Source organism: Lagopus leucura, unplaced genomic scaffold, assembly GCF_019238085.1.
Source record: "Lagopus leucura isolate 7727_CA_CO unplaced genomic scaffold, USGS_WTPT01 Super-Scaffold_100015, whole genome shotgun sequence".
Lineage (NCBI taxonomy): Eukaryota > Metazoa > Chordata > Aves > Galliformes > Phasianidae > Lagopus > Lagopus leucura.
In genome coordinates, this window is record NW_024962269.1 from 5,989,169 (window position 1) to 6,016,057 (window position 26,889).

The 26,889-nt window shown below is 47.8% G+C and overlaps 1 protein-coding gene across 2 annotated transcripts in view; it reads left to right on the top strand.

Moving 5' to 3' along the window:
* Positions 1-17,134: 17,134 nt before the first annotated feature.
* The window catches only part of FAM214A (family with sequence similarity 214 member A), a 43,372-nt gene continuing 33,617 nt past the window's right edge, over positions 17,135-26,889 (top strand). The window contains exon 1 of one of the 2 annotated variants that reach the window (XM_042875747.1): positions 17,135-17,278. In XM_042875747.1, coding sequence (XP_042731681.1) covers positions 17,263-17,278 — 16 coding nt within the window. In that variant the 5' untranslated portion in view covers positions 17,135-17,262. Of the gene's footprint in view, positions 17,279-26,685; positions 26,737-26,889 lie in introns of those variants that run through there. The other variant, XM_042875746.1, reaches the window with a different exon arrangement.

The following is a 26,889-nucleotide window of genomic DNA, read 5'->3' on the forward strand; positions in this document are numbered from 1 at the left end:
CTCTTCTCTTCTCTTCTCTTCTCTTCTCTTCTCTTCTCTTCTCTTCTCTTCTCTTCTCTTCTCTTCTCTTCTCTTCTCTTCTCTTCTCTTCTCCTTTTAAGGGAAATTAAAATTCTAGGTAAACTAGAATTCTTCCAACATCAGCCATATACAGATTTTTGTGATGCAGCCCCTCAAATACCAGTGGCACCATTTATTTCCCAAGATGACAGGGTCTAGTCAGGTTTCAGGGTACATAGGTAACTTCCAGTAGGTGTTTAGAATTAAACCAAAGTATCTCTTTATTAAAACACATTCAAGTAAAACCAAGTAAAACAGATATTTCTTCCCATTTTTCTATGTTAAACCCAGTTTAAGAATGTCAAAGCAAATGCCTATTTAAACATAATCTCCAAGGCTTTAGAACTTCCAGCTTACCTTAAAATTTAGAGAGCTCTCTTTTAAAGTGTTCCATTCCCACCAGAGTATAACTGACAAATACTAACAAGCTCACCTATAAAGCATCTTATGAATGCAGTTTCATTAGTGTGAGATTAAAAAAGGACAGTGATAACTAATGTTTTAGGGTTTGTTTTGTTTTGTTTTGTTTTCCCAGCAGAACACTGCTTTGTAACGTACCTATAGTTTAGAAAAGAAAGCCTTATTTATTTAAAACTTGAGAATTTAAAAATGCAGGGAAATTCAAAGTACATCGCCGCATTTTTTAGCATTTCCATTGTATTGTCCTTAGAGTCTGCTTGCTGAAACCAAAGAGAACTTTCATACCAGCATTAAATTTGCACCCAATATGCAATTTCAGGATCTCTGATACACACCCACCCGAGCCCCTGAGTAGATCTATGTGTTCATATATGCACGCACATGCCCTGTATATGTGTGTATACATGCACACGTATCCACACACACCAAAACTGATGCACAAGTTATAGATTTTAAGTGTTGTTTTGTTTTGTTTTTTTACATGCCTGTTGAGGTATCTGTAAACCTTTTCATTTTTTTATAAGCCATGGAGAACAAAACCACCCTTGCCACAAGCAATACGCGCTTCATACTCAGAATAGACCAAGAACCCACTTTTCTTTAATCGCGTTCAGCCCGCGCAGTGGGTCCCTACGGGACTGCTCCCCTGTGCCCAGGCATGGCACAGCCCCATCCCATCGCTGCTGCTCGTGGCTGCCGTCCCTTCCCTGTGCCGTGCTGAGTTCACACCCGTCCTGTTCCCGTTACATTAGTGTCCGTCTGTCCACCTGGATGAGATCGGGGCTTCACGCCCGACAAACTGGAAATTAGTTTCAGATTCCAAACCCAAAGGACCTGAAAGTCTGCCAGGAATATTTAGGAGAGGAGCGGAACCCAGTCTGCCATGGCTCCACGGGGCTTCGTGGCACGAGGGCGTCAGGGGCGTGCGTTCGGCCCATGGGGGCTGCCAAAACCGTGCCGACCCCAGGCAGTGTGGTTCAGAGGTGAAGCAGCCATCCCACCCTAAGGGCGCTGTTGGCTCTCTGGGGAGCAGGCACAGCCCCGGATGGCAGCGCTGCTCGGCTGGGCCCCAGGAGGCTTCCCAGGGCCTTGTCCTCCTCTCCTCACTCAGGTAAAGCCAAGCGAGCCGGCGGGGCTGTGCCGCTGCTCCTGCAGGCGGTGCCGACAGCTGCCTTGGGTGCGGGGCTGGCAGTGGGCACAGCCCTGGGTGCTGCTGGAGGGCACAGCCCAGGGGCGCTGCTGCTGGGCGCTGCCCAAAGGAGCCCCAGGGCCTTTCTCCATGCCGTGAGCCGCCTTCTCGCCCCTTCCTTCCACCACTCTTCCTCCTCTCCTCCTTTGTACATAAGAATGAAAACTATGCATTTAGCAAACAAAGAGAAAGCACTTACCCTTTTCTATCCAGCTGCGTTTGGGTGCATTCAAAGGTCCAGAGGCTAATTTTGAGACTTTGCTTAGCCTTCTGGTTTATTATTGTGGTGTGGTTAGCTTTACAATACATTTGGTAACTATTTGCTAAAGACAAAGAAGCAAAAGGTAAGGAATAGCTACTTCCACGTGTTAAAAAAAAAAAAGAAAAAAATGAAAAAAAAAGAAAAAAAAAGAAAAAAAAAAGAAAAAAAGAAAAAAAAAGAAAAAAAAGTGTGTAAAGATCTACTATTTATAGTGTGAACCAAAGACGCTACCTCACTCGATTTCCATTGGTGATTTTAATCACATTGATGATACCAAAGAATACCAAAGATTTTTCATGCACGGCCTCGGTCTGTGAAGGGAACTCCTCTCCCCCCTCCTCGCCTCTCCCAGTGCGTAGATGCGTCTGCTCCTTGTAGCGATGACGGTAACCTGATGAATGCTTCTCTTACTACAACTCTACTGCTGACGATGATAAGGATAATAATAATAAAGCTCTAGGCAAACATGTTGCAAACTTTGTAAACTCCTAGGACGAGTGCCTTGCTTGAACCAAAGTGTTAAACCGCTGTTGACCTCTTTATCTCTCACCTTATACTCTTTGAATACCTCAGCCTGTTAGAAAGGCCACTAATGAAAAAAGGAATAATTCTTCACCGTGGTGCTTTTTGCCGTGCAACCATGCAATGAAACTTTCTTTGATACCAAAGGAAAATGTTTTTTTCCACTTTCTTGCTGACAAACCAAAGGTTCCTTCCTCCTTCCCCCGCAAGCAGCGTGAGTCCCTCAGCCCAGACAGGCCGTGCATTGCTTTTACCAATTCCTCCAAATACCTCATAGTAATAAATCGTTAGGGTTACGTTGTATAGAGAGTCTATGTGATAAGGCAGAACTTACTAGTTTGATAATTGTTAAGGTTACTTAAAAGAAGCTTTATAATTCTTATTTATTTTGTAGGGGTTGTTTTGTTTGTACATTCCTTTTTTATTGCTGTGGTCGGGTTTGGGTTTCTTCTAATTCTCTTTTGGCAGAACTTCTCTGTTATACTCAAGGAAGATCCTATTCCTGGAAACGCTTCTAAGTGGGTAAAGATCGCTGGTTGCAATGAACGCGAGAAGGGGAAAAGCGGCTTTGATTTCTTTTGTTTGGGTTGGGATGCTTTGTGTTTGCTAGTCGACGTTCTTTTCACAGGGTAAAAAAAATATTATCTGCTGTGATAAATGGTTCCTATTTTTTCTCTATAATGTGCTGTGATTTTTAATTTAATTACATTTTGTATACACTTATTTAATCACTGCTTTAATTTATGACTATGTAGTTTAAAGAGAAATTGTATATAGTAGATTCAAAAATGGCCAAAGCTTTATGTTACAATCTTTTCATTCTCGATGCCGAGATAAACTGAAGGAGAGTGCTTCTCTTGACTGCAGGGTGTGTCTTCAGGCTTGTCTTGGCGTGCACTTCCACGCGTGTCCCAAACACTGCCAGGTTATCCCCCAGCCTCCCTCCCCTCGGCCCTGTTCATGCCAAAATGAGTGTTCCAAGGTAGTGCTTTTGTCACATAGAGAGCAGAAAGGCATTATTTAGCACGTTCTCCTTTAATTTATTTGTCTTTTTTTTTCTAGAAAGGTTCCTTAGGGGGTCAGACCCGCGCGTCCAAAGCATTTTGGTTGGTTAATGCTTCGAGGCACCGGCGTTTGTGAGACCCAGGGCACCCGTGGGGTGGGTGGCTGCTGCCAGCTCGGTGTGTGCCCACGGGCTGCACTCCTGGGGGGCAGATGGGGGCAGATGGGGGTGGCAGGGATGGCAGGGATGGCTGCACCCAGCTGGCAGCGCTCAGGCCCTGGCCGCCACCGGGCCACCTCAGTGCCACCCATGGTTGTGGGCTCCTGGAGGGGGCAGCTTGGGGCCGCAGCAGCCCCGTGTTGGCCGATGGGCAGAGGTGCCACCATCCCGCTGGGGGACCGCGTGCCACCCCGCTCAGCTCCAGAGGGGAACAGCAGTTTTGAGTTGAGGAGAGTAATGACAATGATAATTCTGCAAAGCTGACGGTGGCATCACGGCACAGAAAATAGGATGCCGCTCACTTGTATTTTATTTTGCGTAAAATAATAGGTTCTGTTTCAACTAAATGTTGTGTATGACATGATTTGTGATGGATGTAAATATTTCTTTCCATGCACAGTAGGTGAGCTCCAGGTGTACGTTGTTTTTGTTCAGGGGATGTCGGAGGGGTTGAGGGAGGGAAGGACGAGGGCAGGGTTTGAGCTTTTGGTCAGAAGTTACACTTTCTAGATACATTTTTATACTTCAAGTATTGAAATGGGGCAATAAAGATGCTCTGAAATGCAGGATCATTAAATGGTCTGTTGGTAAGCATTGGCTAAATGTCTGCTTTTAATACATAAACCGATGCCGTGCAATGACTTATGTGTCACGTGGAGGGAGGAGACAAAGTATTAGTCTGCGAATCCAGCATTAGCTATTGAACACTGGACAGAAGTATACTTAGGAAAAAAAAAGAAAGTTTCCTTTTTCTGTTTTAGTCGTTTGATTTCTCATGGTATGTTCTGCATTTATTGCATAATCGTTGTGGAATCATTTTAGTTTCGCAGTACGAACCGAACGGCAGTATTAAACGACAATAAACTGACGGCGTTGTCTCTCACTCGCTTTGCTACTTGTCTTCATCCCGTGCCCGCTGCCCAGCCCGGCCCTGGGTCAGCCCGGCCCCGCCCCTCCTAGCCCCGCCCCCCGCCCTCCTTAGCCCCGCCCTCAAATTGTGCCCCGCCCCCTTCCCGTGTGGCCCCGCCCCGCCGCCAGCCCGCCCGCGCCGCGCAGGGGGCGCCCGAGACAATCAGCGGCTGCGGCAGCGGCGGGGCAGCGCCCACCGCGCGGGCGGGGCGGGGCGGGGCGGGGCGGGTGGGAGCGGGCGGCCGCGGCGCCCTGCTCGGTTCGCCCATTAGGAAGCAGTCGTAGTTTATGCGTCGCATCTGCATTTCAGACCGATTATTGTACCTAATGACGGTTGGTTGCTAATATTTCCTCAATCTCTCTCTTAGTCAAGCGCTTCTTCTGTATTTTCGTGTGTAGCGACGTGTAATGCGCTAGGCATTATCGGCTTTGTTTCAGAGTATCTCCTGTACTGCGTTAAATTTCCTTACGTTCCTTTTTTTAAGCTTTGCTACTGTTCTCACTTTATGCCGTGCAATATCATCTGCTGTGTTTGCTAAGCAAAAAAAAAAAAAAAAAAAAAAAAAGAAAAAAAAAAAAAGAAAAATGGAAAAAGAAAAAAAAGGAAAAAAGAGCAAGTGATGATGTCATCATGCTTTTCAGTGTTAAAATGTTTCAGCGTTTATGTAGTCACAAAAATGTAGTAAATAAAAGGTTGGATTTTCCAGCACTTTACATTTAGCCATCTCTTGCCTCCTTTGTGTGTGCGGGTATGGATGTCACCACGGTAATCGGCGGGACGGAGTCCACCTTGGGCCCGCATGATGAATGGTTCATTGCAGGAAGGGATATCGTGTTCCTCCCCCGTCACTGCTGTACTGCCCCACGGCCCCACAGGGCCCATCACACACCCCATCACAGGGCACCATGCTGGGGCAGCCCCACACCACCCAGCCAGCCCCTAATGAGGGATCAGCATCTGCCACAGAGGTAACGGCCTTATGGGCAGTGAGCTGTGCTGCCGAGACGAGGATTGGCCCTTCATCATACTCCCCTAAATCACAGCATCAGCTGCCTTTATCCCAGTGCACGGCCTGGGTGCCGCTGGCACGGTTTTCTCTTGGGGCTCTGCAGGTTGGGCCTACTGTGAGGTTTCTTGGTGCTGCGGAGTGGAGGAGGTGTGGGGCTCCTGTCGGGGCTCCCCTGAGGCTGCTGTCGTGAGGCTGTGCTGGGAACCAGAGCAGTGCCCATCCAGGGCAGGCACAGGGGAGAGGGAGGACCCCATTCCCAAATCTGCCCCTCATCACCAGAGGCGATGCCGTAGGACCTGCCCTCACAGCATCGCCTGGGCCAAGCGATGTCCCCAAGGGTTCCTTGCTGCTGGGGACACCTGGGGGCCTGCACAGCTTTTTGCATGTCTCAAGGCAAAGTGATTCCAACACATGCATCCCCTATGTGAGTGTGCTCAGGAAGGCTCAGTGGTGCATGTGGAAAATGCAGAAGCCTGAGTGTCACAGGCTTTGTCTGCTGAGCAGGGCCACACAGCAAGGAGCAGAGGCAGCAAGAAGGAAGGAGCAAAGCAGGTATGTGCTGGGCTGAGCAGTGTGGTGGTGGCAGCTCAGGTGCCCTTGATGCTCTGCTGGTGGTGCTGGTAGTTAACCAGCAGGGCTGATGTTGCTCAGAGGAACAGAGCTGAGATGCTATAGAAGCAACCGTGCTCGGCACAGACACCCTGGTGACGTGGGGACGAGGCCAACAAATCTCCCCAGGGACTGGAACCTCCCCAGCGATGCACAGAGATCCGATCTTGGTGCAGCATTCAATCAAGTCGGTGACACGGATCAAAGGATACTGCCTTAATCGCCCGGCTAGGCCGCAGACATCGTTAGTTACTCATTATGATGTGTTGATGCTGGCGCGCTCACTGCCGGTTGTGTACGCTCACTATCAGACATTTTTCTCATCAAATGGGATGTCAATAGCTTAACATCTTAATGAGTTACAGTCAATACCCATTGCAATAAGGCTGGTCTGTTCTCATGATTCTATCTGCCCTCAGGGTTTTCATTACAATGACTGCTTTTTCCAGGTAACTGATAGAGGAGCTATGGAAATTCCATGTAGGAAGGAGCATTTGCGATGCTTCTCACAGTGACAGGCCCAGGGCTGGAGTTTGGGATGCAAAAGCCACATCCAAATTGTCTTTTATTTTAAAAACCTCTGTTACTTAGGAGAGGACAGTAGAAGCTTCCCAGCTCCAAGTTAAATCCTGGATTAGGCTTTTTTTTGTTTTTGCTGTTTATGGCAGTGAAGACCTGTGTGGCTGCTGGATCTACAGGAAACAGAAAACTTGTCATATTTTTAGAATAGCAAAGAGCTGCTGTGATTCACACAGGAAAATGCCGTGTCCTAATGCCCTTCATGCTGGAGGTGTACAGGTGAGAACTGTGACCCCCAGCCCAGCAGTGAGCTGCCAGCCAGGCTCCATCCGCAGCAGCGAGCAATGGGTGGGTGTTCCCTGTTATCCCCATTATTAGGGTATGGGTAGCATTAAAGATAATGCACTCTGTGTTAATTTAAAAGGGTTGTTTCAATCTCAGTCTTGCTGAGTGGGGAGTCCTCAGTGTGAGGATACACATTAAAAACAAACCCTAAGTCACTGAAGAATTGTACAGCCCTGCTTTTTCAGAGCATTTGACCTTCATAGTGCTTTAGCTTGCTCCTTCCTTATATCCCGTGTAGATTTTTACATTACACCTCACTTGGCAAACACGAATTGCAGGAAGTCAGGAATTGCTGGGAACAGGAGCACTGTGTTCGGGTGTCGGAGCTGCACCCCATGCCTCACGGAAGAGAACAGCAGTGCTTGAAGGGCTGGAGGGACCCAGAGCCTCAGCTCTCCTTCTCCAGCACAGGGGAAGAAGTGTTTCCCTCCCCCCCTGAGTGCTGACACGTTTAGTCCAATCTGACTTGCAAAGAGCGTTGTGGGCCTTATGGAAAAGGTGCTACAGAAATCACAGAATATTTTCCTGCTCTCCCTGGCAGGGCAGCACTAGTGTTATGGATGGTCCTGCTGCCATGCATCTCCCTCTGGCTGACAGTGAGAGCAATTCATGTATATAAAGCTAAGGGGACCATTTAGAAGGCTCTTGCTCTAAATAATCTGCTAACACTTGTGATGTATTGAAAGCTGAAAAGCTGAGAAGTTGCTGTTTTCAGGGGATTTTACAGCAGAAATGTGCACACGTGTGGCTTGGGAGCTGCACAGGATAAGAGCTGGCTCTCAAGCAGTGTATTTTCTTTACTCCTCCTTCTATTTCACAGCCCCCATTATTCATTTTTCAGTTTTACTGGTAGTTTATAAGTTAACCAGCTGTTCTTTAACACTGTTCTCTTATTTCAGGTTTTCTTGATTGGATCGGAAAGAATGCAGACCCAGCCTGGGGCAGAGGGAGCGGGGTGGCCAGAGCCAATGACACAGCCTGCACACAGTAGGGTTAGCAGGCGTCTGTTTTGGGGAAACCCAGCTTATAATTTAGAACAAGCCTCTAATTCTGATTCGGCATTTATATTTGTGGGAAATGCTCCCCAGGAGAGCATCCAGTGCAGCACAGCCACTGGCAGCCCAGCAGCCAACACTGATGCTCCAAATCTTTTTTGTGCGTTGAAATAGAAGTGTATTCCTGCCTACTCCTTAGCCAAAATGAGGGTGTTGCTTCAGTCTCACCAGACTGGAAATCATACAGGCACATCATATGGAAAACAAATGATTATAAATGTGCAGCCCTTCACCAGCAGTTACAGCTCATCCTTCCTCCCTGCCTGGATTTCTGTATTCTGCCTTAACTCAATGGTTTCCCTTATGTTTGTTTGTTTTTTTTCTTTCAATGGCAAATGATGCTTAAAATACCACAGTCAGAACTGCTCCTCCGGCATTGTTAGTGTTTGCTGTGTACTTCATCTACAGTTTCTGAGGATGAAAATGAGTCTTAAACATCTCGAATAGCTGACAAGGTAATACTAGCAAATCACGAATGAGTGACTGATTTATGAATTTGTGTAAGTATGGCCACTGGACACCTCCCTGTCTGTGTACGTGTGTGCCCTGCCTTGCCAGGTACAACCTCACTCATGGAATAACATTTTTTCTATGCCTGCTGCAAGCGCCACACAGAGGAGCCTCATTGCTCTGCAGAGACTGTGCCATGAAAAACAAACACTGACACCCAAACTCTTCCAGCAGGTAAACACAGCCTAAAACACTGCATAAAGCAGCTGGTGTGCTGTGAGGAAGGGAAGGGAAGGGAAGGGAAGGGAAGGGAAGGGAAGGGAAGGGAAGGGAAGGGAAGGGAAGGGAAGGGAAGGGAAGGGAAGGGAAGGGAAGGGAAGGGAAGGGAAGGGAAGGGAAGGGAAGGAGTCCTCACTGCAGCCTGTACCATCCCTCTGGCACTTCTGTTATACAGCTTCTATGTATGCTAGGTGGGCATTCGTGTTTTGCTCCTACATGTTTTCCTCTAGTTAAACCAAGCGTGAGTTTATGGTAACTGAGCTTCCAGGGGCAGCAAGCACCATGGCCCAAACAGGAAATTTGAAGTCTGATTTTGCTAGGCAATGTGTGAGTACAGAACTGATTGACACCTGGGTACCTCTGCTCTCTGAGCAATGATTCCAAAAGGCCAGTGCTTACATTCAGACATGATTTCTATACCGTACCTTTGACAGGCAGATGAAGGCAGGTGTGCCCATGAGACCGGCTGGCTTCCATTTGCACTACCAGCTGCTGCCATACCGGTGCAGTGGAGCCACGTTGAACTGGTGCTTGGAGCTGTGGCCAGGTAAGGCTTTCAGCATCGGCTGTGCAAGGGGAGGCTGCTACCAGTCTGGGAGGTGCTGCGTGCAAACAGGTACTCTGAGGGGAATGCACTGCTGGCGTGTGGGCACACATAGGAGGTGTGTGAGGCTGGGGTGGTGCATGCACTGCTGGGGTGAGTCCTCACTGCAGCAAGGCTGTGCTGGGACACCAGGGAGGCATCACCATGAGTTAGAGTGGTCCCAAGGATGCTGTCACTTGCAAGCTTTGGATGTGTCCTCTCCCATCTTTGCCCTCAGTCCCCTTCACAAGCGATATGCCTATTAATTTAAAAGGAAAGAAAAAAGATTGCAAGTCCTGATATGATGTTTTTCTTTACCAAGTGAAATGCTGAAAGCATTAAATGTGTAAAGTGAGGGATGTTGTGAAACAGTTGAGGAATGGCTTTACGTGCAGCACGTATTTGTTGTATTTGTTGTCAGCAGTAGCCACACTGCTGACAGCTGATGATGGTTTGCAATTGGCTCTGGATGTGGAAAAGTGGTCTCAATGACAGCAAACAAATAGATTCCTTACAGTCAGATCAGGGCCACGGACTCTTAGCATGATTGCTGTGACAAGGCCCTGTTTTTTGCAACATGATCCATGTATACAAATCCCACATGGAGCAGAAGACAAAACTGCAGTATTTATTTGACATTTCAATTGAGAAGGAGAATAAACGTGTTCTGTACTCATCTTTTTTTTTTCAGCAAAAACAATTAACTTTGGAACAAGGGCTTTGATCGCTATCTCTGACATCACCTTTACATTGATGTGATCCTATAGGCTGCTGTGGGTCATTGCTGATTCACACTGGTGTGAGCAGGGAACAAACAGGCTCTGTGCTTATGGGGCAGTGAAGGTGTTTACGTTCTGTGAAAAGAAAGAAAATCGGTTACACATCTTAAGGGGTAAATAAGTTAACCAAGAAATTCAGATGGAGCCAAAAGCATTATAAGCAAGGATACTGCAAGAATGTTCTAACTGTACTGCTAGTTTAAAAATATACATAGCCTAATTAAGTAAAGATTGACTTAGCTATAAATATGTACGGTGATCTTTTTCGTTTTCAAGCTCTAATTGACATCCAAAGGTGAGCAGTGGAATACCTCACTGGAACTTTTGGGTTTCAGTGTGCCGTACCTTACCGCCTTTGTTTGAGATCCTTGCATGAACGTCAGTTTCCTTTCCCTTTCAAACAATGTTATGCAGCATGAGAATAAATGAACTCTAAGGACTACAATTACAGGCTAACTGGTGTGAAAGCAGCAGTGAATGCTCACCCGAATATAGCCACAGTGAAATCCTAGCTCTGTCTGTGTGAAGGGGAGCTGACCTTTGTACATGGGCCAAGGATTTCACCATTCATGACATTTACCAGACACAGATGTATTTTTTTATATGTCAAGGTAGAATCAAGTCTTTCAATGTCCTTCTCTTCGTGCTCGTTTTATGCTACTGTTGCTATTATTCCCTCAGTTTCCAGAGGATGTCAGACTCCCAGGAAGGTAACTTGTTTTGATTGGCGGTAAAGTTTACCAACATTACACTTGAGGTGGTGTGGGCCTAATCATATCACAGGAGCTCTGGTGTACTCAGCACACAGCTGGGAATGGGCCCAGGCAGCCCTACCAGCCAGCAAGGTGAGCCGCTGCATCGTCCCCGCGAGCAGTACGGCCACAGGACAGCAGCCAACAGGTGGCATTTTAGGGAGTGCTTTTCATCCAAAAAGGAAAGAAATGGGGAACCAGCGAAACCTAAAGCTGGGTAATTGTCATATGTCTATACTGAAAAATTAATCCGGATGACTCCATGTGCAACTCTTTCTGTTCAGTGCCATTTCTATTTGGTCTTTACTAATAACATGTGGTGTGTCTTACCGAGTGGCCAGGAATATATCAGAAAGGCTCTGTGTAATAACTAGGCAACAAAAACTTTTAGAACCAGGCCAGTTTTGCAATAGCTGCAGCATTTCCCTAATAAACCCCAACTCACTGCCTACTTTATTAAATGACAAGCTTCTCCTGTAAGCCACGCGTGTGGTTATGTTAAATATTGCCCTGCATTTAACAGTGTGCTACTTTCCTGTCCTACTCTCCCAAGCATAATAGGAGCTGCGGCATTCATTTAACCTGGGTGGAACTGTCGGCTGCACTTGTTGTTCCAGAAGGTAATCGCTGTGCTACGTAAAGGATTTTTCCTTTTCATTTGCAATGCTCACAGTAGACTGCCTGTAATTTGAATACAGTCAGTGGGGTGGCTGTAGTAATATTCTTCATGTTGTGACTGTGCTCACTGCTGGTGTTCTCCCAGCTGTATTTGCGTGGTGAGATGTACAACACAATGATATTTTGCAGGGTGCTGGTCCTGCTTCACCTGCGCCTGCGGAGCTTCCCCATGAGCAGCCAGCACTGGTGGGGCATGCAAAGGTGGAGGACATGAGATGGGATCTGCACAGATGGGAGGAGGTGGCCAGAAGGTGCCAACCCTTCTGGCAGGGTGGGAAGCCGTGAGCTGGGAGCGGTGCTGCCTGCTGCTGCAAATGAGCAGGAGAACAAAAAGGGCTGAGGAGGCATCAGAGGGTGAACCCAATGAACTACCAGATGGAGTTACACCAGTGATTAATTTTGTGCAATTACTTGTGCAGAGCTGCACTGGAAATTATTGCAAGATGGATCAAAGCATTAGCAATAGAAAAACAGCATTGCAAAAGTCCAAACTCCTCCTTCCAGTGTTACTCACTTACTTTCCTCTGAAATTATACGAATAGGTGCTTGGATTCCTGCCAGCTCACTGAAGTGGGTAACCAAGAAGTAGCCTGTAGATATACGTGCTCAAAAGTAAACTGCACTGAGTGGTGTGAGATGACCCAGACTGGAAACAGTCCTTGTGCCTCTCCTTTCCGCAGAACTTCTGCTGCTGACAACATCTTGCCATTGCTCTTGGCGAGCAAATGTCTCTAGCTTCTGCTCAGGGAATGTTGGGGCTTGCTGCTGCTACACAAACTCCAGTTTTCCTATGGAAATGTATACATCTTCTGATTAATGTTTCCATCGAGTTTAGTCCTGGATAAACACAGGGTAATGTCAGAATTCATCAGCAAACTTGCACAATCCCCTTGAAAAAATATTGAAGAAAAATTGTTCCCAGCCTAGAATGAATATTGCAGCAAAAAAAAAAAAAAAAAAAAAAAAAAAAGATATTCTATATAAAAAGTAATTTCTCTCTCTTTCAGAAATTAATGATCTATTCACAGACCTACAGTTTACTTTTCAGTGTCTTATGGCATGATTTGTCAAGTGCTGATTGAATGAAGCCAGCTGCTGCAGTCTTACCAACTGAAGGAATCTGCTGCATGTGAACAAGGAGTAGCAGCAAAGTGTTGAGTCCGGGAAATGATTTCTGGCAAAGAGTATAAGCTTTCTTTTTGAGAGGGGTGCAGTTATCACCCTGTTGTTCCCACAGTTTCATCCTAATTTAGTTTGGGCTGCATCTCCAGAAGGACAGCGCTGCTTGGGAAATAAAGGCATTTGAGAGCACGTGCGAGGGAAAAGTAATCAGATGCCATTTTAATAATTTCAATAAGTGCATCTAAGAGATCAGAACATGGTAATAGCTGTATGATTTTTACTTTAAAATGGCTGAACAGAAGGGAAATTAAGCAGTGGGGTTGTTGGTATGAGTCATATGAAAAGATAAGTCCTTGCAAGGTGGCAAACCCGTGTCTAACAGCAGAGTGCCTACTGATTTGCTCTTGTGTTTGTTTACTTCTCTTCGTAATATTTAACACCAGCCCAGCGATTTGTACTTCTAGGAAAGACAACAACAAAAATTCCTGTTCCTACTCTGCCATAGATCTCCATTTCCCAGACCTGGGGCAGGTTTCCTGTGGAAATAAATCCATTTACTCATCCAAAGCATTTATACCAGGAAGAGCTGATGTAACAAGCAGTGAAGCAAGCCCACTGGTCAACATTTTCAAAAAGTTCCTAAAATTAGGTACCTAATTCTATAGTTGGGAACCCAAACAGAGGTAGGCAGATTTTCAAAAATGCAATAGATGCTGCCAAAGTCAGCAGGAGATAGAGATTATTTTTTCTTTGAAAATCAGGCATTTATTTAAATGCCAAAAAATAATTACAGGCTGATGCTGGACATCCTGGGCTGAAGGGTTTCACTCCCTATGCCTGCGTGTAACATAACACTGTATCAGCACTGAGTGCACAGGGCTCTCATGCCACATGGCTATAACCCATCTTGCCTGCCTTAGGTACAACAGCCTATTTGGGAATTCAAAACAAGTTTGTTTTCCTCACTGGTCTTGAGACAGGCCCCAAATGTACCCAGCAGAGGCCCAGGGGCTGCTCAGACTTATGCTCAGGAGTACTGGAGGCTGAAGCCAATGGCTACAAGACAAAGGAAGGCAGACATAGGAAGGACAGCTTTCTCAAGCTATCCTTGTTATTATGGTTATAAATATCTCCAGAAAGAATTATGAGAAAGTCTGTTCTTCCTTTCAGCTACACTTACTTATGTGTATACACTGAAACCATCCCCAAGCTGATTATAACCTCTAAAACAAAACATTTGGAACATAAGGCATTTTAATTATATGAGTTCATAATTCTCTCAGTAACAGTTGGCTCTTCTGTTCCTACAGATTAATAAATCCCTGTAAGCACATAACTCATTTCTATTTTAATGCTCTCTCCAAAGCAGTTACAACCTGTGACAAATTACAGTTGATTCTTCACAGTTTGGTTGTTTGGCATTTTTTAGCACCTCTCAAGTTTATTGCACTGCAGAATGTATCTTCAGATACTATTCAGATTTTCTAACTTCATCTTTTGGCTGCAATATTCTCCCAAGCACGGTGGTTTTTTACCACAGAGGCAACCATGTCAGAAGCAGTTGTGCTGCATCACTTAACAGGCAGTAATTACCTGCAGGAATTGCAGGAATCTCGATCTGCTGCATCAGACATCACTTCTGTGACGATTAATGCTGAAAGGTCTCTTAGAGGTGTCACTAAAAAGACACTTTGCTCCAGGCTGCAGCAACAGCACCAAAAGCGTAAAGCGCTGAAGCTCTGAAAGAAAGTGCAGCTATACATTTGTCTCGAAGAACTTTTTTTGGAAAACTTTGTGTAAAAAACAAGGCTTGTTCCTATTGCTATGGGAACAAGGCTTATGTGACAGCACTGTGTCACGCTGCCCCAGGTAAGGATTTTTAAAATCCTGAGCTCTTGCAAGTGTTCCTACTGAGAATGAGGCTGTGATGGAAACTTGCAGTTTTAAGCACCAGAGACTGAGTGAGAGCCTCTGTGACTGCACAGACACTGCAGCACGCACTCTCACCTGTGCAGACACCAAAGATAATCAGATGTGAGATACAACCTGATAAGAAACCAAGTTTTGCTTGTGCTTGTGCTCCCGGAGGCAAGTGTTGGTTGGGGCTTGGCAGTTAAAGATCTCTTAGTGTTTCTAAGATAATCCTGCTTTTGTGTGATGTGTAACAGCCACGCAGTTTTTTCCACGCTTTATGTTTGGTTTCTCAGGTCAGAAGCACATTTATGGTTCTGTCATTGTTCTCAAAGAATTTTCAGGTATGCGTAAGCAAATTCTCATGGCTGAACCCCCTAGTGCCATATTTTCTGTGTGTGTTCACATAATGTACATCATTTGCTTGCTGACTGAGAGGAAAAGTATGAGTCCAAGCCATTTTTAGCCATGGTAGCCAAACGCAGTCCACATCTTTCTTTGAGCTGATCATCCTCATTTTGTTTTTAGTATTATTCATGAACTATTGTATAATTAGATTCTTCCTGTCTGTCTCATTTTTCTGTCTGTGGTGTCTTTGGTTGTTTGCCTGTTTGTTTTAGTTCTGTTAAATGTCTGTGTGGTCAAAAGGGAAAGAGTCTTTCTGTCTTTCTTTGTCTGGACCCAAAGCATGGATCTCAAACATTTCCCTTCCTCAGTGGGTCCAAAAATTATCTGAGTCAACAGGAGAAGCTGACCCTGAAATCTCCTACACAGGCACGTACACTAGGAGCATCATATCACAGCCGCTCTGCTCTCGTCATATCCCTCAGGATTATCTCCTTCTCCTTGTGATAGGAGGTTTTCAGGCTGGCACCTACATTTCCAATTGGCCTGAATGCCGAAGAAACAGGAAACTGTGCTTAATATTTGGCCCATTAATTAAGAAAACACAGTGGGAAAAGTACTTGGCGGAAGTGCTTTCCGAGAAGCGGGGCCTGTTTGTGTCCAATGATTTGTTTAAAAAAAAAAAAAAGAGAGCCAAAGAGAGATTAAGACTTCAAAAATGATTAAAAATTAAAACCTATGTGACGCATAACAGCGTAAGGGCTATAGTTGTATTTAAACAGTAGGAAGATTGATTTGATTTTGATTGCAAAGCCAATATTAGAACGAGCTACAAACTACGTTGCAGTTTTTTACAGCAACAATGAGTGGCTGAAGGATGTGATCTTTCTCTCAGATGGCAATCACCAGTGGGAGGATCTGAATGTGGCTGAATCATGCTCCGGGTAGTCATGCTAAACTCACATACGTTTGTTCACTCTACTTATTGCTCAGTCAAATTCCTCCTTTTCTAATTCTGGATTGCCACATTTGCAATTATGCTGCATCCAGGGAGAGCTCCTGGTCTGCAATAGCCAAGCAGGCCTGCAGCAAAGACACAGGGCAGCAGTGACACAGGCAGCAGTGACACAGGCAGCAGTGACACAGGGACCATCGCAAGTCACTCGTGGAGCTCGTGCTGCTCTGCGTCTGTCAGGCTGTGACTGGAAGGACAGGTGTTTGCAGGGCAGATTACCCGCCCCGTATAGTGATGCCCATTTGATAAATGAGAGAGGGAAACAGGCGCAGTTTACACAGACCGAATCGCGTAGAGTCGTTCTGTGTTTTGTACGTCTAGTAACGACGCTGCCCGATCATCTCTACGAGAAGGAGCGGTTATGCTGCTCCTCGGTGCCTCCGTCCGCAGAGGTCCCGGCACAGCTGGAGAACGGCCTTCAGAGCCGTCGGCGCTGGCACGGACGGGCCGCCCCGGGCCCGACAGCGGAGTGCCTGGCTCCCGGCAGCCCGAGCCGGCGCCTCGTTGCCACGGCAACCGGTCCGCTCGGCGGGCGGAAGTGGGCGCAGCCTATTGGTCAGCACGGGGCACGTGATGCGGGCGGCGGGGCCCGACTGGGCCCGGGCGGGATGAGAGCGGTGTGGGGTGGGCTGGGGTTCGCCGCGCGGCCGCCGCGCCGCCTCTGCCCACGGCAGGGCGAGGCGATCCTCTCCGCCGTGCCGGGCGGGCTGTAATGTTTGCGCCCCGCGGGGCAGGGGGAGGGCAGCGCCCGGCGGGGCGGAGGAGGAGGAGGAGAAGAAGAAGAAGGAGGAGGAGGAGGGCAGGCAGAGGCGGGGCGGGGGCCGCGGCCATGGGGCTCGGCCCGCGGGCGGCGGCGGCGGGGCCGGGCGTGGGGGGAGCGCGCAGCCTTCCGCCGCCGTTCGCTCGCTGACGGTCCGGGGGCGGCCGGATCCGCGAGGCGGCGGTGCCCGGCTCTGCGCCGTGACTCAGAGCGCTCGGCCGGCGGGAAGCGGCTGCGTTTGCGGGCTCCCTCCCGGCGGTTATAAATAGCTCGCCCGGCGCCGTGTCACGAGAGGACACCCGGCGGGAGGCGGGCCCGGCTCGGATCGGCACGGCGCGGGCCCCACGCAGCCTCGGTGCGCCCGGACCGCCCGCCGCTTCGGCACGGAGCGGTGCTCCGCGGCTCTCTTGTCAAGGAACGTCACCGACGTGCGGGTTCGTCTCGGAGCTCCGAGGAAACGGGGAAAATGAAGCCGGAACGAGGTAAACGATTTGTCGTGATGTAACGCTGTGTGTTTGTTTGTGGAAATAGCGGCGGCTCGCCGCTCGCCGCTTTGTTTCGGTGTCGCCGCTCGGCGTCCTCGTCTCCCCCCGCCCCGCTCGGGGGACGGGAGGCAGCCCAGCCCTCCATTCGGCTCCGCCGGGCCCGGGCTGAGAGGCTGCCTGGCCGGCCGTGCCCTGCGGAGGGGCGGCGGACGCCGTAGCGGGCCGCTGTCTGTACGGATGGTGCGGTCCGCGTGTTGGACGCAGCCGCGGCGCTGAACGGCCGCCGGGCAAGGCAAAGCGGCGGCTGGCAGCGCCCGCACGGGCACACGATGGGCGAAGGGTCCCCCGCAAAACGCCCTGAGAACGACCAGGACTCGGATTGGGGTGGTTGGGCTGGGTCTGACAACTGCCTGAGCTCCGTTTCCGAAGCAGATGCAGCATAACGAGCGCACTGAAATACTGTTTACTCCGCGCTGACCTTGCCTCGATCGCTGACACCTGGTCGGACAGAAAAATAGCCTGCCGTCTGCCTGGGTGTTTATAGCAATTCGGCTCCTTGCGGTGCTGCAACAGCTGCTGGTGCCCCTAGAGTTGGAAATAGGGCATGGCTGCTATTTTGGACTGCGCCAGTTCTGCTATTGATTTCTGCCAGGTAAAGAGAGATAGTTAAAAAATAAATATTTGTAAGTGCTCGCTGTGTGATTGTGAACGTTAATTAAAATAAAGCCTTGTGGAGATTTTTTGGTTTCTTAAAGTTTTGATGATTCTATTGCTTGCCTGGCGGATTTTGTGTTACAATTTCTTTGGTGTTCTGAGAAACAATATAGCTCAGATATCTGTCACCTAAATGCTGATGCTAACGTGACGTACCTGTGTTAATCAGGTTTGTTAATGACATGTTTGCTAATAGAGACACCGTACAAGTGACCGCTGTCAGGTGGATTAGATGGATGTATAAGCTGTAATAATTACATGCTGTGACAGGAGCACGTGCGTGGTACAGAACTGATCTTCAATGTAGTGCATACATTACTGTGATTTCAATACTGAGGGTGTTGAAATAGGCTTTTGTTTCCTAATTGCTTACCTTCATGTGACCAACTGCAGCAAAGCAGGTTGTGCTCAGGATCTCGTGGGGTTTTAATATCAAACATTGAAGTTTGAAAACTGTCTTGTGGCAGAATGGGAAAAACTTCAAAATCAGATAAAATCCCAACTTGAAAACGTTCTGCTCCAACAATCCAGAACCTCTGGATGACCTTTGTTCTGTTGTTTGTTTATTTATTTTTAAGGCAGAAAATGTTAAAGCAATGAAAATAATTTCAGTTGCTGTACAATGGCTTTTTAACCAATCTGCTGCAGAGGGAAGCAAAATTATAAAGGCAGCAAGTCGCTGCAGTTTGTTTGTCCCTCCCCCTGGAAGCTTCCTGGCAAGCACTGGAGAGCACCTCCAGCCCTCGCTCACAGCAACTGCCTGCAGCCGGGCTGTGCTGCTGCCGTAGGGCCATAGCAAGCACAAAGGGCTGTGGCAGCGCTGCCTCGGTGCCACACGCGGCTCATGGAGGCACAAATCATGCAAATGTTCACACGTGCTGCGCTCTGCATAGCAGCTGCACCGCAGGATACAGGCAGTCGAGTGTGCAGTCACCTGCTTCCACTCGTGGTGAATTAATAGCAGAGGGAGGCAGAGCGTTGCTCCTGCGGTGCGTGCTTTCCTGCGGGCCTTGGAGGCCCTGCGAGGACTGCAGCCCCACACGCTCAGGGACGAGGAAAGAATCTGACCTGGGAAGACTTGACATCAGTTGGGATTCTTGTTTGTTTGTTTGCACTGGTAGCTGTATCAGAATTCACTTGGAGCTGAGGTGCATGGAGATGCATGGTTCTTGTGATTAGAATTACGCTTAAAACTATAGTTAGTGGGATTGCAATTTCCAGACCTGTTGGGAGGAGGTGCTGTGTGGCCTTTGCTATTGTACTGCCCATAAGAGCCTCATTATCACCAATAGAGATGGATGGTACAGGGAGGAAAGGGGGAACTTAACATTGTGGCCACACTCCTAGCAGTGAGAAAATGTTACAGAATATTTCCACTCAAGGAGATGGGAGGCATGAGCAGAAATGAAAGGAAAAGGGTCGTTTTTGTGAAGTAAAGGAATCTGGTCCAAAGGTAAATTTATCTGTTATAAGAAAGCGTGAAAGCTACCGTGATAAACACGTGATATTTGAGAGCAGTGTGGAGGAAGGGGGTGAGGGGGAGCTGTAAGGCAGCCCCAAGGAGCAGCGCTGTGTGGTGATGGCTCTGAGAGCACAAGGAGTGCAGGCTTCTTCCTCTGACCACGGAGGCACAGGGCATGGCAGGACATGCCGCACGGCCCCTCGGGCAGCTGGGGCAGTGGCTGCTCTGAGCACAGTCATGGAAATACCTTCATTCCAATACTGCTGGCTGCTCAGCCTTCCCTTTTCTACACTGGCATACAGTGGGCACGTTGCTTTAGCTGAGGCTTCACCAGTGCCAATGCAAAGAAGGGTTCAACACGTTTTACTGTTTTTGGAGTGATGTTGGAATTTTTTGTCTTTCTGCAGTAACAACATATCAGCTTACCAGGCTTTGATCCATGATATCATCACGGTTTGGTTTGTGCAGCACAGCTGCCGAGTCAGCTGCTTTGTGTTGCATGTTTGGATCTCTGTTTCCTTTCTCAAGTACAAAGCTGTGCTCTTACTTCTATTGAACTTCGGTCTAATGACTTCAGATTGCTTTGCCTGTTTATTGAGCTTGGAGGACAGAACTAGAATTCACAGCAGAGTGCTCGCAGACTCTTCCAGTTCAGCTTTGTTCATAAACTGTATAAACATGCTGTTTCACCATCGGAGTTAATGAAAACATTGCATAATGTCAGGGTGATAGCATACTGCCAAACTCGGATGGCTTGTTTTGTACTCTGAGTACACTTGGTGCACAACTGGAAAAAATCTTGTGGTTTAGATGAATCTACAGCACAGCAGTATTTGACTGTGGGAATGTCACACAACATCAACAAGTCCTTGCTATGGACTACATAGCTCAGAGTGGCTGCTCCCCCACCATCCCAGCCCTGCAGGAACAATCAGTTACAGGAAGACAGGCTTGTTTGTCTTTCAGTTCTTCATGGCTGGTTTTAATCACCTCGTTCAAGTCTTTTCTTACTTATTACCTTGCTTTGTTTCTTCCTCTGCTACATTGTCTCATACTTTCTGAAGCATCACTTCCCTCCTTCAGACTATCTTGATTGAGGGAAGTGGCATTCTCCATTCAAGAAAGGAGCAGTCAGTCCGAACATTGCCTTTTCTCCTTTTTTTGCAAGTCAAACTCAGATATGTGCCTCTGGCTCTGTTTGTAGCGATCTGGGCAGACTGTCTTGGCCTTGTTGGGTGAACTGTTACGGGAGGAGCTCCCTCTGATTCAACAGCAGTCTGCTTGCTACCTCTTGTTGGAAATGTGTCTGATGGAGTTCTGGGTTTATCTGTGAGGAATGCTGGAAGAGAGCATAAACTGAGGAGTTGATTGGAATGTTCTTTCTCCTCAGCCTCACAGGAGGAAGAAGGCGGGGGCACGTTGTGAGGTGTGAGGGCGGTGAGCTGAACTGCGTGGTCAGGGTGGTGGAGCTGGTGGTTAGGCCAGGAGGTCGGGTCAGGTCATCAGCTTTAATGAAGCAGACTTATTTCTAGGGCCTGCGTTAACTCTGGAGTAGTATTTTAGAGCTCTGTATGGCGCTGTGATAGAGCCGCTTCAATTTTATAATCCCTTCTCAGGGAAATGTCACCAGGCACTTAGATTTTCTAGTGGTGAAGCGATGCAGCCAGTAAACAAAGTAATGAAGTGGAAATGAGGTACTTCCTGCTCAGAGGAGCTGTCATCCCCAAAGCGTTCCAGCCACGCTCCTGGCTCAGCTGCCGCAGGTGAGTGCAGGTGGGGTGGCACTGAGCTGGCTGACAGCTTCCTGGCCCCCGAGGAAACTGTGAGGAGCCGTGCTGTGCTCCGGCACGTCGTGAGCACCGTCAGCCGGGCAGGAGCAGAAGCAGGAAGGGGTGGGTATATGCCTGCTTTTCCGATGGAGGTTGCTTTCAAATGAAACAGCTTGTTCTTGAAAAGAAACTAAAACTGTTCGGGATAAAACAAATAAACAGCAGCGCTGACAGGTGGTCAGGGCGTTACACTCGTTCTGTTTGTGAGGCATGAAGCCATCTAGCCCTAATGTTTTTGGGGAACAGATTTGTCCTGATAGCACATAATGTGTGGGCACAGTGGGGGAGGGTGAAAAACTGGGATGTCGGCCTTTTTTCCTTTTTGTTTAGGGGAGAGTCTAGATTCTTTCAATACAACTCTATCCTTGTGCCTATGATGTGGGAATATCTGCTGTGCTAGTTTTAGAGGAACTCTTAGCTCTTAAGTGCTTAACTTTTTTTTTTTTCCTTCAAAATATTGATTTAGGGATACTCATTTGTAGAATTAGAAAACCTTACATTTTGGTGTGAAATACCTGCTTATGTTAAGGCTTACTTTCCTGTTCTGCAAGCTGTCCCTAGATGTCAATGGTGAAGCAAGTCCTTGCTGCAGAACTAGCTCATGCTTTGGAAGAGTGCTTCAATCAGTGTTCAGTATTGGTAGTTCTTCACTGTGCATCTGTTTCTCAGGGTTTTTCTGGTTGTCTGGTTTTGTCCATACTGGCCTCCTTCACAGGGGCTCCTGTTGATAAAGCTGACACTGAGTGGCACTAAAGTGGGAGGTTTGTGGCTGCACCAGCTCCATAGGCTTGGGCTGTGCGTCTGACCCTTCTGGCTGTATTCTTCACTAAAGCAGAGGTTCTGGCCTTCCAGGTGAGCTGCTGGGGCTGAAGCACATCAGATGTGATTTCCATTGTTAAGGGTGGTGTTGAAACCATTATTGGACCTGAGGTCTACAAGCTTCTAAATGTTTTTAAAAGTAAGCTGATATTTATAATTTTTGTGAGAGTTGTGGGTTTGTGGCCAAATGAAATACTGCTTAATCAAATTAGAAATCTGTGAAAATGCAACCAAAAGGAACAAGCCAGCTATATGACATTTATTAAAGTAACTTGCTGTACTTCACTATTTACAAAAAGTTCCTTTGTTATTTTGACAAATGTCTGCCAATAGCAACTGTTAAATGGTGATAAAATAGGCACAGCCTTGCACGCAGCAACAAGTTTCTGATACTGGTCAGTTACTAGGAACTCTTTTAGTCAATTAGGTCTTCTGGTTTATCTGCAGTTACAGCTTTAATAAATATTTTCTCAGTCCTGATATGATACTTACAAAGAATTTGCTTTAGATGTCAAGGGTGTCTCCTGTTATCTTTCAAGCTGATGGTAAATTAAGTCTTTACAGGTCATTTATATTTAATATTTAGGCAGAATATTTTATTAAGCCTAAGATGTCTTAGATATGCATGTACAACTGCATGGTTGCCTTTGAACCACTGCATGCGGAAACTTCATGTGTGAGTAGGCAATAAAGCTTGTCTGTAAGCCTGGGTGCAGATGCAGTTGGACTTTGGAAGACTTCATGCTAGTTATAAAGTCCTTTTTTTTTTTGCTTGTCACTTGCGGGCTGGGATGGATATAGCTACAAGTGCGCAGCCAGGTTTTCTTCTGAGGTATGGTAAAAAAACAACATCCTTTTGGGATAAAGAGAACTTATCTGAAATAAGGCCTCTCTGCTTGCGCATGTGACACGTCATCTGTTTCATGTTCTGCACCCTGTGGAGTTGGGGATTTTTCCATTACGGTTGGTGGAACCAGCAATGGGTAAGTAGGCCCATTTTAGCGTGTGAACTTCTGAAGTGAGATGTAGCTGACTGCTTATGCTGGTGTAACGCATTACATACAGGTGCTGTGCACACAGGGTTTGCTTTTGCCCGCTGATAAGCCTTCAGGATTTCTAGGGCACATTTCATAGTTCCCGATGCTGCAACAAATGAAACTCCCTTCTCAGGCTGTTGTGCGAGTGTCATCTTGTCAGTAGCTGTAGTGGGGAAGGAAGGGCAGAGAGGTGAAGGGCTGGAGATGGTATTAGCTTGTGCTCACGGTGTGTCAGTGCTGCTGTGGGAGGTGGTGGGACGGTGTGCCAGTTTGGTGACTGCTGGGGTTGGGGAAGAAGAGGTGCAGGAAGAGCTGCCATGGCCAGCGTGCTCTTGTTGCTGAGCAGTGAGAGCCCTTCTTTCTCCCCAAGCAGGTATTGTGCTTCTTGGCTGCTTGCCATGGCACTGGCCCAGCAACCTCACTGAAACCCTGGTTCAAGCTCCTACTTCTAAGCAGGCTAACAAGTTTGGTGGAAAGCTTTAGCTACGGATTTGGAGGAGCACAGGTGGTTAAGGGTAACATTTAGGTAAACATTTGTGGCAAGTGGTCACTGACATAACGTCACGTTAACACGGGCACGTTGGGTTGAATCTCCCCTAGGACTTGTATAAAGTCTCAGCTATCAGTGCATTTTGACTACATGTTAGCAGTGAGCATTTATAAGACAGCTTCAGGAAGCCATCCTATTTACTTGCCCATTTTTATCACAGCTTTTAGTTAGGCTTTTAATTCTTATCAAGTAGCTTGAATTGGGGGCAAGGGGAAGAGAACAGATGGTTCAGGAAGAGAACAACTTCAGTAAATATTCTGATGATATGGAGTAAAGGAAGGGGAGTTTCCTACTGGTAGAAGCTGAATAGGGAGAAAAGATCAATATGAACTGAAAATGCAAAGAGATTAGCAACAGCTCTCATACTGCTCAAAAGTCAAGCTCTTTTTTCCCTTTTTTTTTTTTTTTTTTTTTTAAGATTCTTTAAGCAAATTTCCTATGCAGACTTTCCCACTTCAAGATGCCTTTTAATGAAGCGTGGCTTTGTTTTGCTTTATTTTGAGGGGGAAATTCAGCTTCTCCCTTTTGAATCATGTTTTATTCAAATGGATGAAGGCATTCTGCTTTCTGCGAGAGGCTGTGAGAACCAGAAAGTATCTGGAGAACTGGAGTACTCACTGCCAGCTGTTAGGGCAGAAATGCCTTCAGCAGTTTAATGAAGGAAGGTGTGGAAGGCCCTTCTTAGTAACGTGTGTGATGTCAAAAAGTGAATGAATATAACCAAGTAGCCAGTTGAGGAAGCTGAAACAGGACAAATAATGCCAGCAAAGTTTTAAACTAGAGATCAGATTTGCGAGAGTGTGGGATGTTTAAATCCATTTACACAAGTAAATGGGGCTGTAAGTCCCCTGTGAAGGGGAAAAGGTTGAAGGCATTCTGAGAAGAACTGCTGGAATACACACATGCCTTATATTGAGTGATGAAGTTCATTAAAATTGGCCATTTTCCTTCTACCTTTTATCATTTCCAATGGGTAGTTTTACTGATTGTGAAGAGTTTCTGTGAGAAAAGATGGTGGATCAATTAGAAAAGGTTAAGTGGTGATGCTTGATGCAGTATGCTCTTTCATCCTGTCCTCATTCAGACAATGTATTGTGGCTTTCAGGTCTGTGAATGTTGTAGGATGATTTTTATAAGCTGGCTCTGCTCATCCTCAGCTAAGCTCCTCATATGAAATTTTGAGCAGCTTTACAATATGTGTTGATATTTTTTTCCTTCTTAAATCAGAGTAGTGAAACTGTTAGTATCTGCTATCAGCTTTTCCAGGTGGTTTATAGACTGGGTGTAGTCTTTCTTACCTGTTAAATTTAACTTTAAGCATCAGAAAAAAAGATACACCCTAAATTAAGACTGGGTGGTGTGTGTTACTGAGCTCTCACCATGCGTTGCACCAAGTGTGGTCACGAGCTGACCTTTGTTCTGAGGAATGGAGTCCCTGGGGGAGAAGGAAGGGAAATGGGGCTGTCTGCATGAATGCTTAATGCCATTCCCCCAACAGCAGCAGTATGCCAGTGCATTTCACTGCATTTCTGCAGTGCATTTCTCCCTCGAGGAGAGGAGCTGTAGGCCAAATTGCTGGAGTGATGGTGGCTGGGAATTGGTGTCAGAAGGGGCAGAAGCAGGAGGAGCTCATCCAGGGGCTGCGTGTGGCTATGGAAAGGGGGCCAGCATCAGCGCTTTTGGAATTCTGTGGCTGAATGAAAACTCAGGAGGTTGAGCTCTGCAGCACAGGGCAGTGCTGTGATGCCTTGGGGCTTCTGCAGGCTGCGTCCATTTGGGCTCTAGGGTGAGAAGATTTTGACATTCTGCAGATGAATAATTTAATACAAGAGGATTGTTTTAAACAAAAGACGCGCTGATAAGAGCATGCTTTTGTTTTAGCTTTGTCTCTGTGACTGCCAGACCTGTGTAAACACAAAGTGCCCTGAAGTCCCTTACGCTCAGAGCCACAGGAGCCATGCATTTGTGTCCTTGGATGGGATGGGGAGGGCTGGAGCCCCAGCTGAGCTCTGATCCAGCTGTTAATGGGCATCCTCTGTGGGCCAGGTGCTCTGTCATGAGGGCTAGTACAATTATATCTATGCTGAGTGCCTTGAACTGATACGTTGCAGATGTGATGCGTAACTGAACTACGCTTGGCTGGGGTTTCCAGCTGTGTGAAATGCAGGGGCTGCCTATTCACAGAATCACAGAATTGTAGTGGTTGGAAGGGACCTCTAGAGATCGAAACCAACCCCCCTGCCAAAGCAGGTTCCCTAAACCAGGTCGCACAAGTAGGTGTCCAGGCGAGACTTGAATATCTCCAGAGAAGGAGACTCCACGTTCTTGCTGAGATCTTTTCCATCTTAGTGACTGTTGCCCTGTTTGTGGCAGTGGCAGGGTTAACACACAGGCCCTTTATCTGGCTTATTGCTGGCTGTTTTGCACAGTATTAGAACGGCAAGGGTATTATTGGTGTGCTAAGCGCAGGCCCTTTCCGATGGTGTCATGTGCAGCTCAGGATGAAGTCCTGCATGTCTCTCTGTTTATTGCAGTGTGTTTGCGTTTGGCCATGCAGTCGCTGTCCTGTTACCGTATGCATCTCGTGTGCCTCTCAAGCAGTGTGTGGAAAAGTGTAAGATCGAACCAGTACATGACCGGCACGCATTTGGGGAATGGGGCTTATCATGCGACGACTTCTACACGGAGCTGGCTCTGGGCAGCGGGCCCACGTAAAGGACTGGGAGCCGGCATCGCGGCTCGGCCTGCCCCTGGTCCCGCCGCCTCGCCCTGCCCCGCGGAGCAGCCCCGGAGGCGACCTCGCAGCCGGGCGCGCTCCCGGCGCCGCGTCCGCGCTTTGTGCCTTCAGCCTCCCTTCCCCCCCCCCCCCCTCGCGGCCGAGAGGCGGAGGAGCCGCCCGCTGCCAGGGGGCCGGCGCGGCCGGAGCCAATCCGCGCCCGCCGCTGTTGCTATGCGCGCCCCTACTCTGCCCGGCGGCCGCGCGCCCCGCTGCGCGCCCCCGCGGCGGCTGGCGGCCGGTATGGACAGAGCGCCGCGCGGCCCAGGTGTGTACGGAGCGCCGGGGCTCGGCAGCGGGCGGGCTGCGGGGCCGGGGCCGTGCGAGCGGGGCGGGCGGGCGCCGTGCCGGGGGTGGCTCCGCGCGCGCCCGCTCCGGCTGCGGGACCGCCCGCGAAAAGTTAACCCCGCGCGGCTTTGTG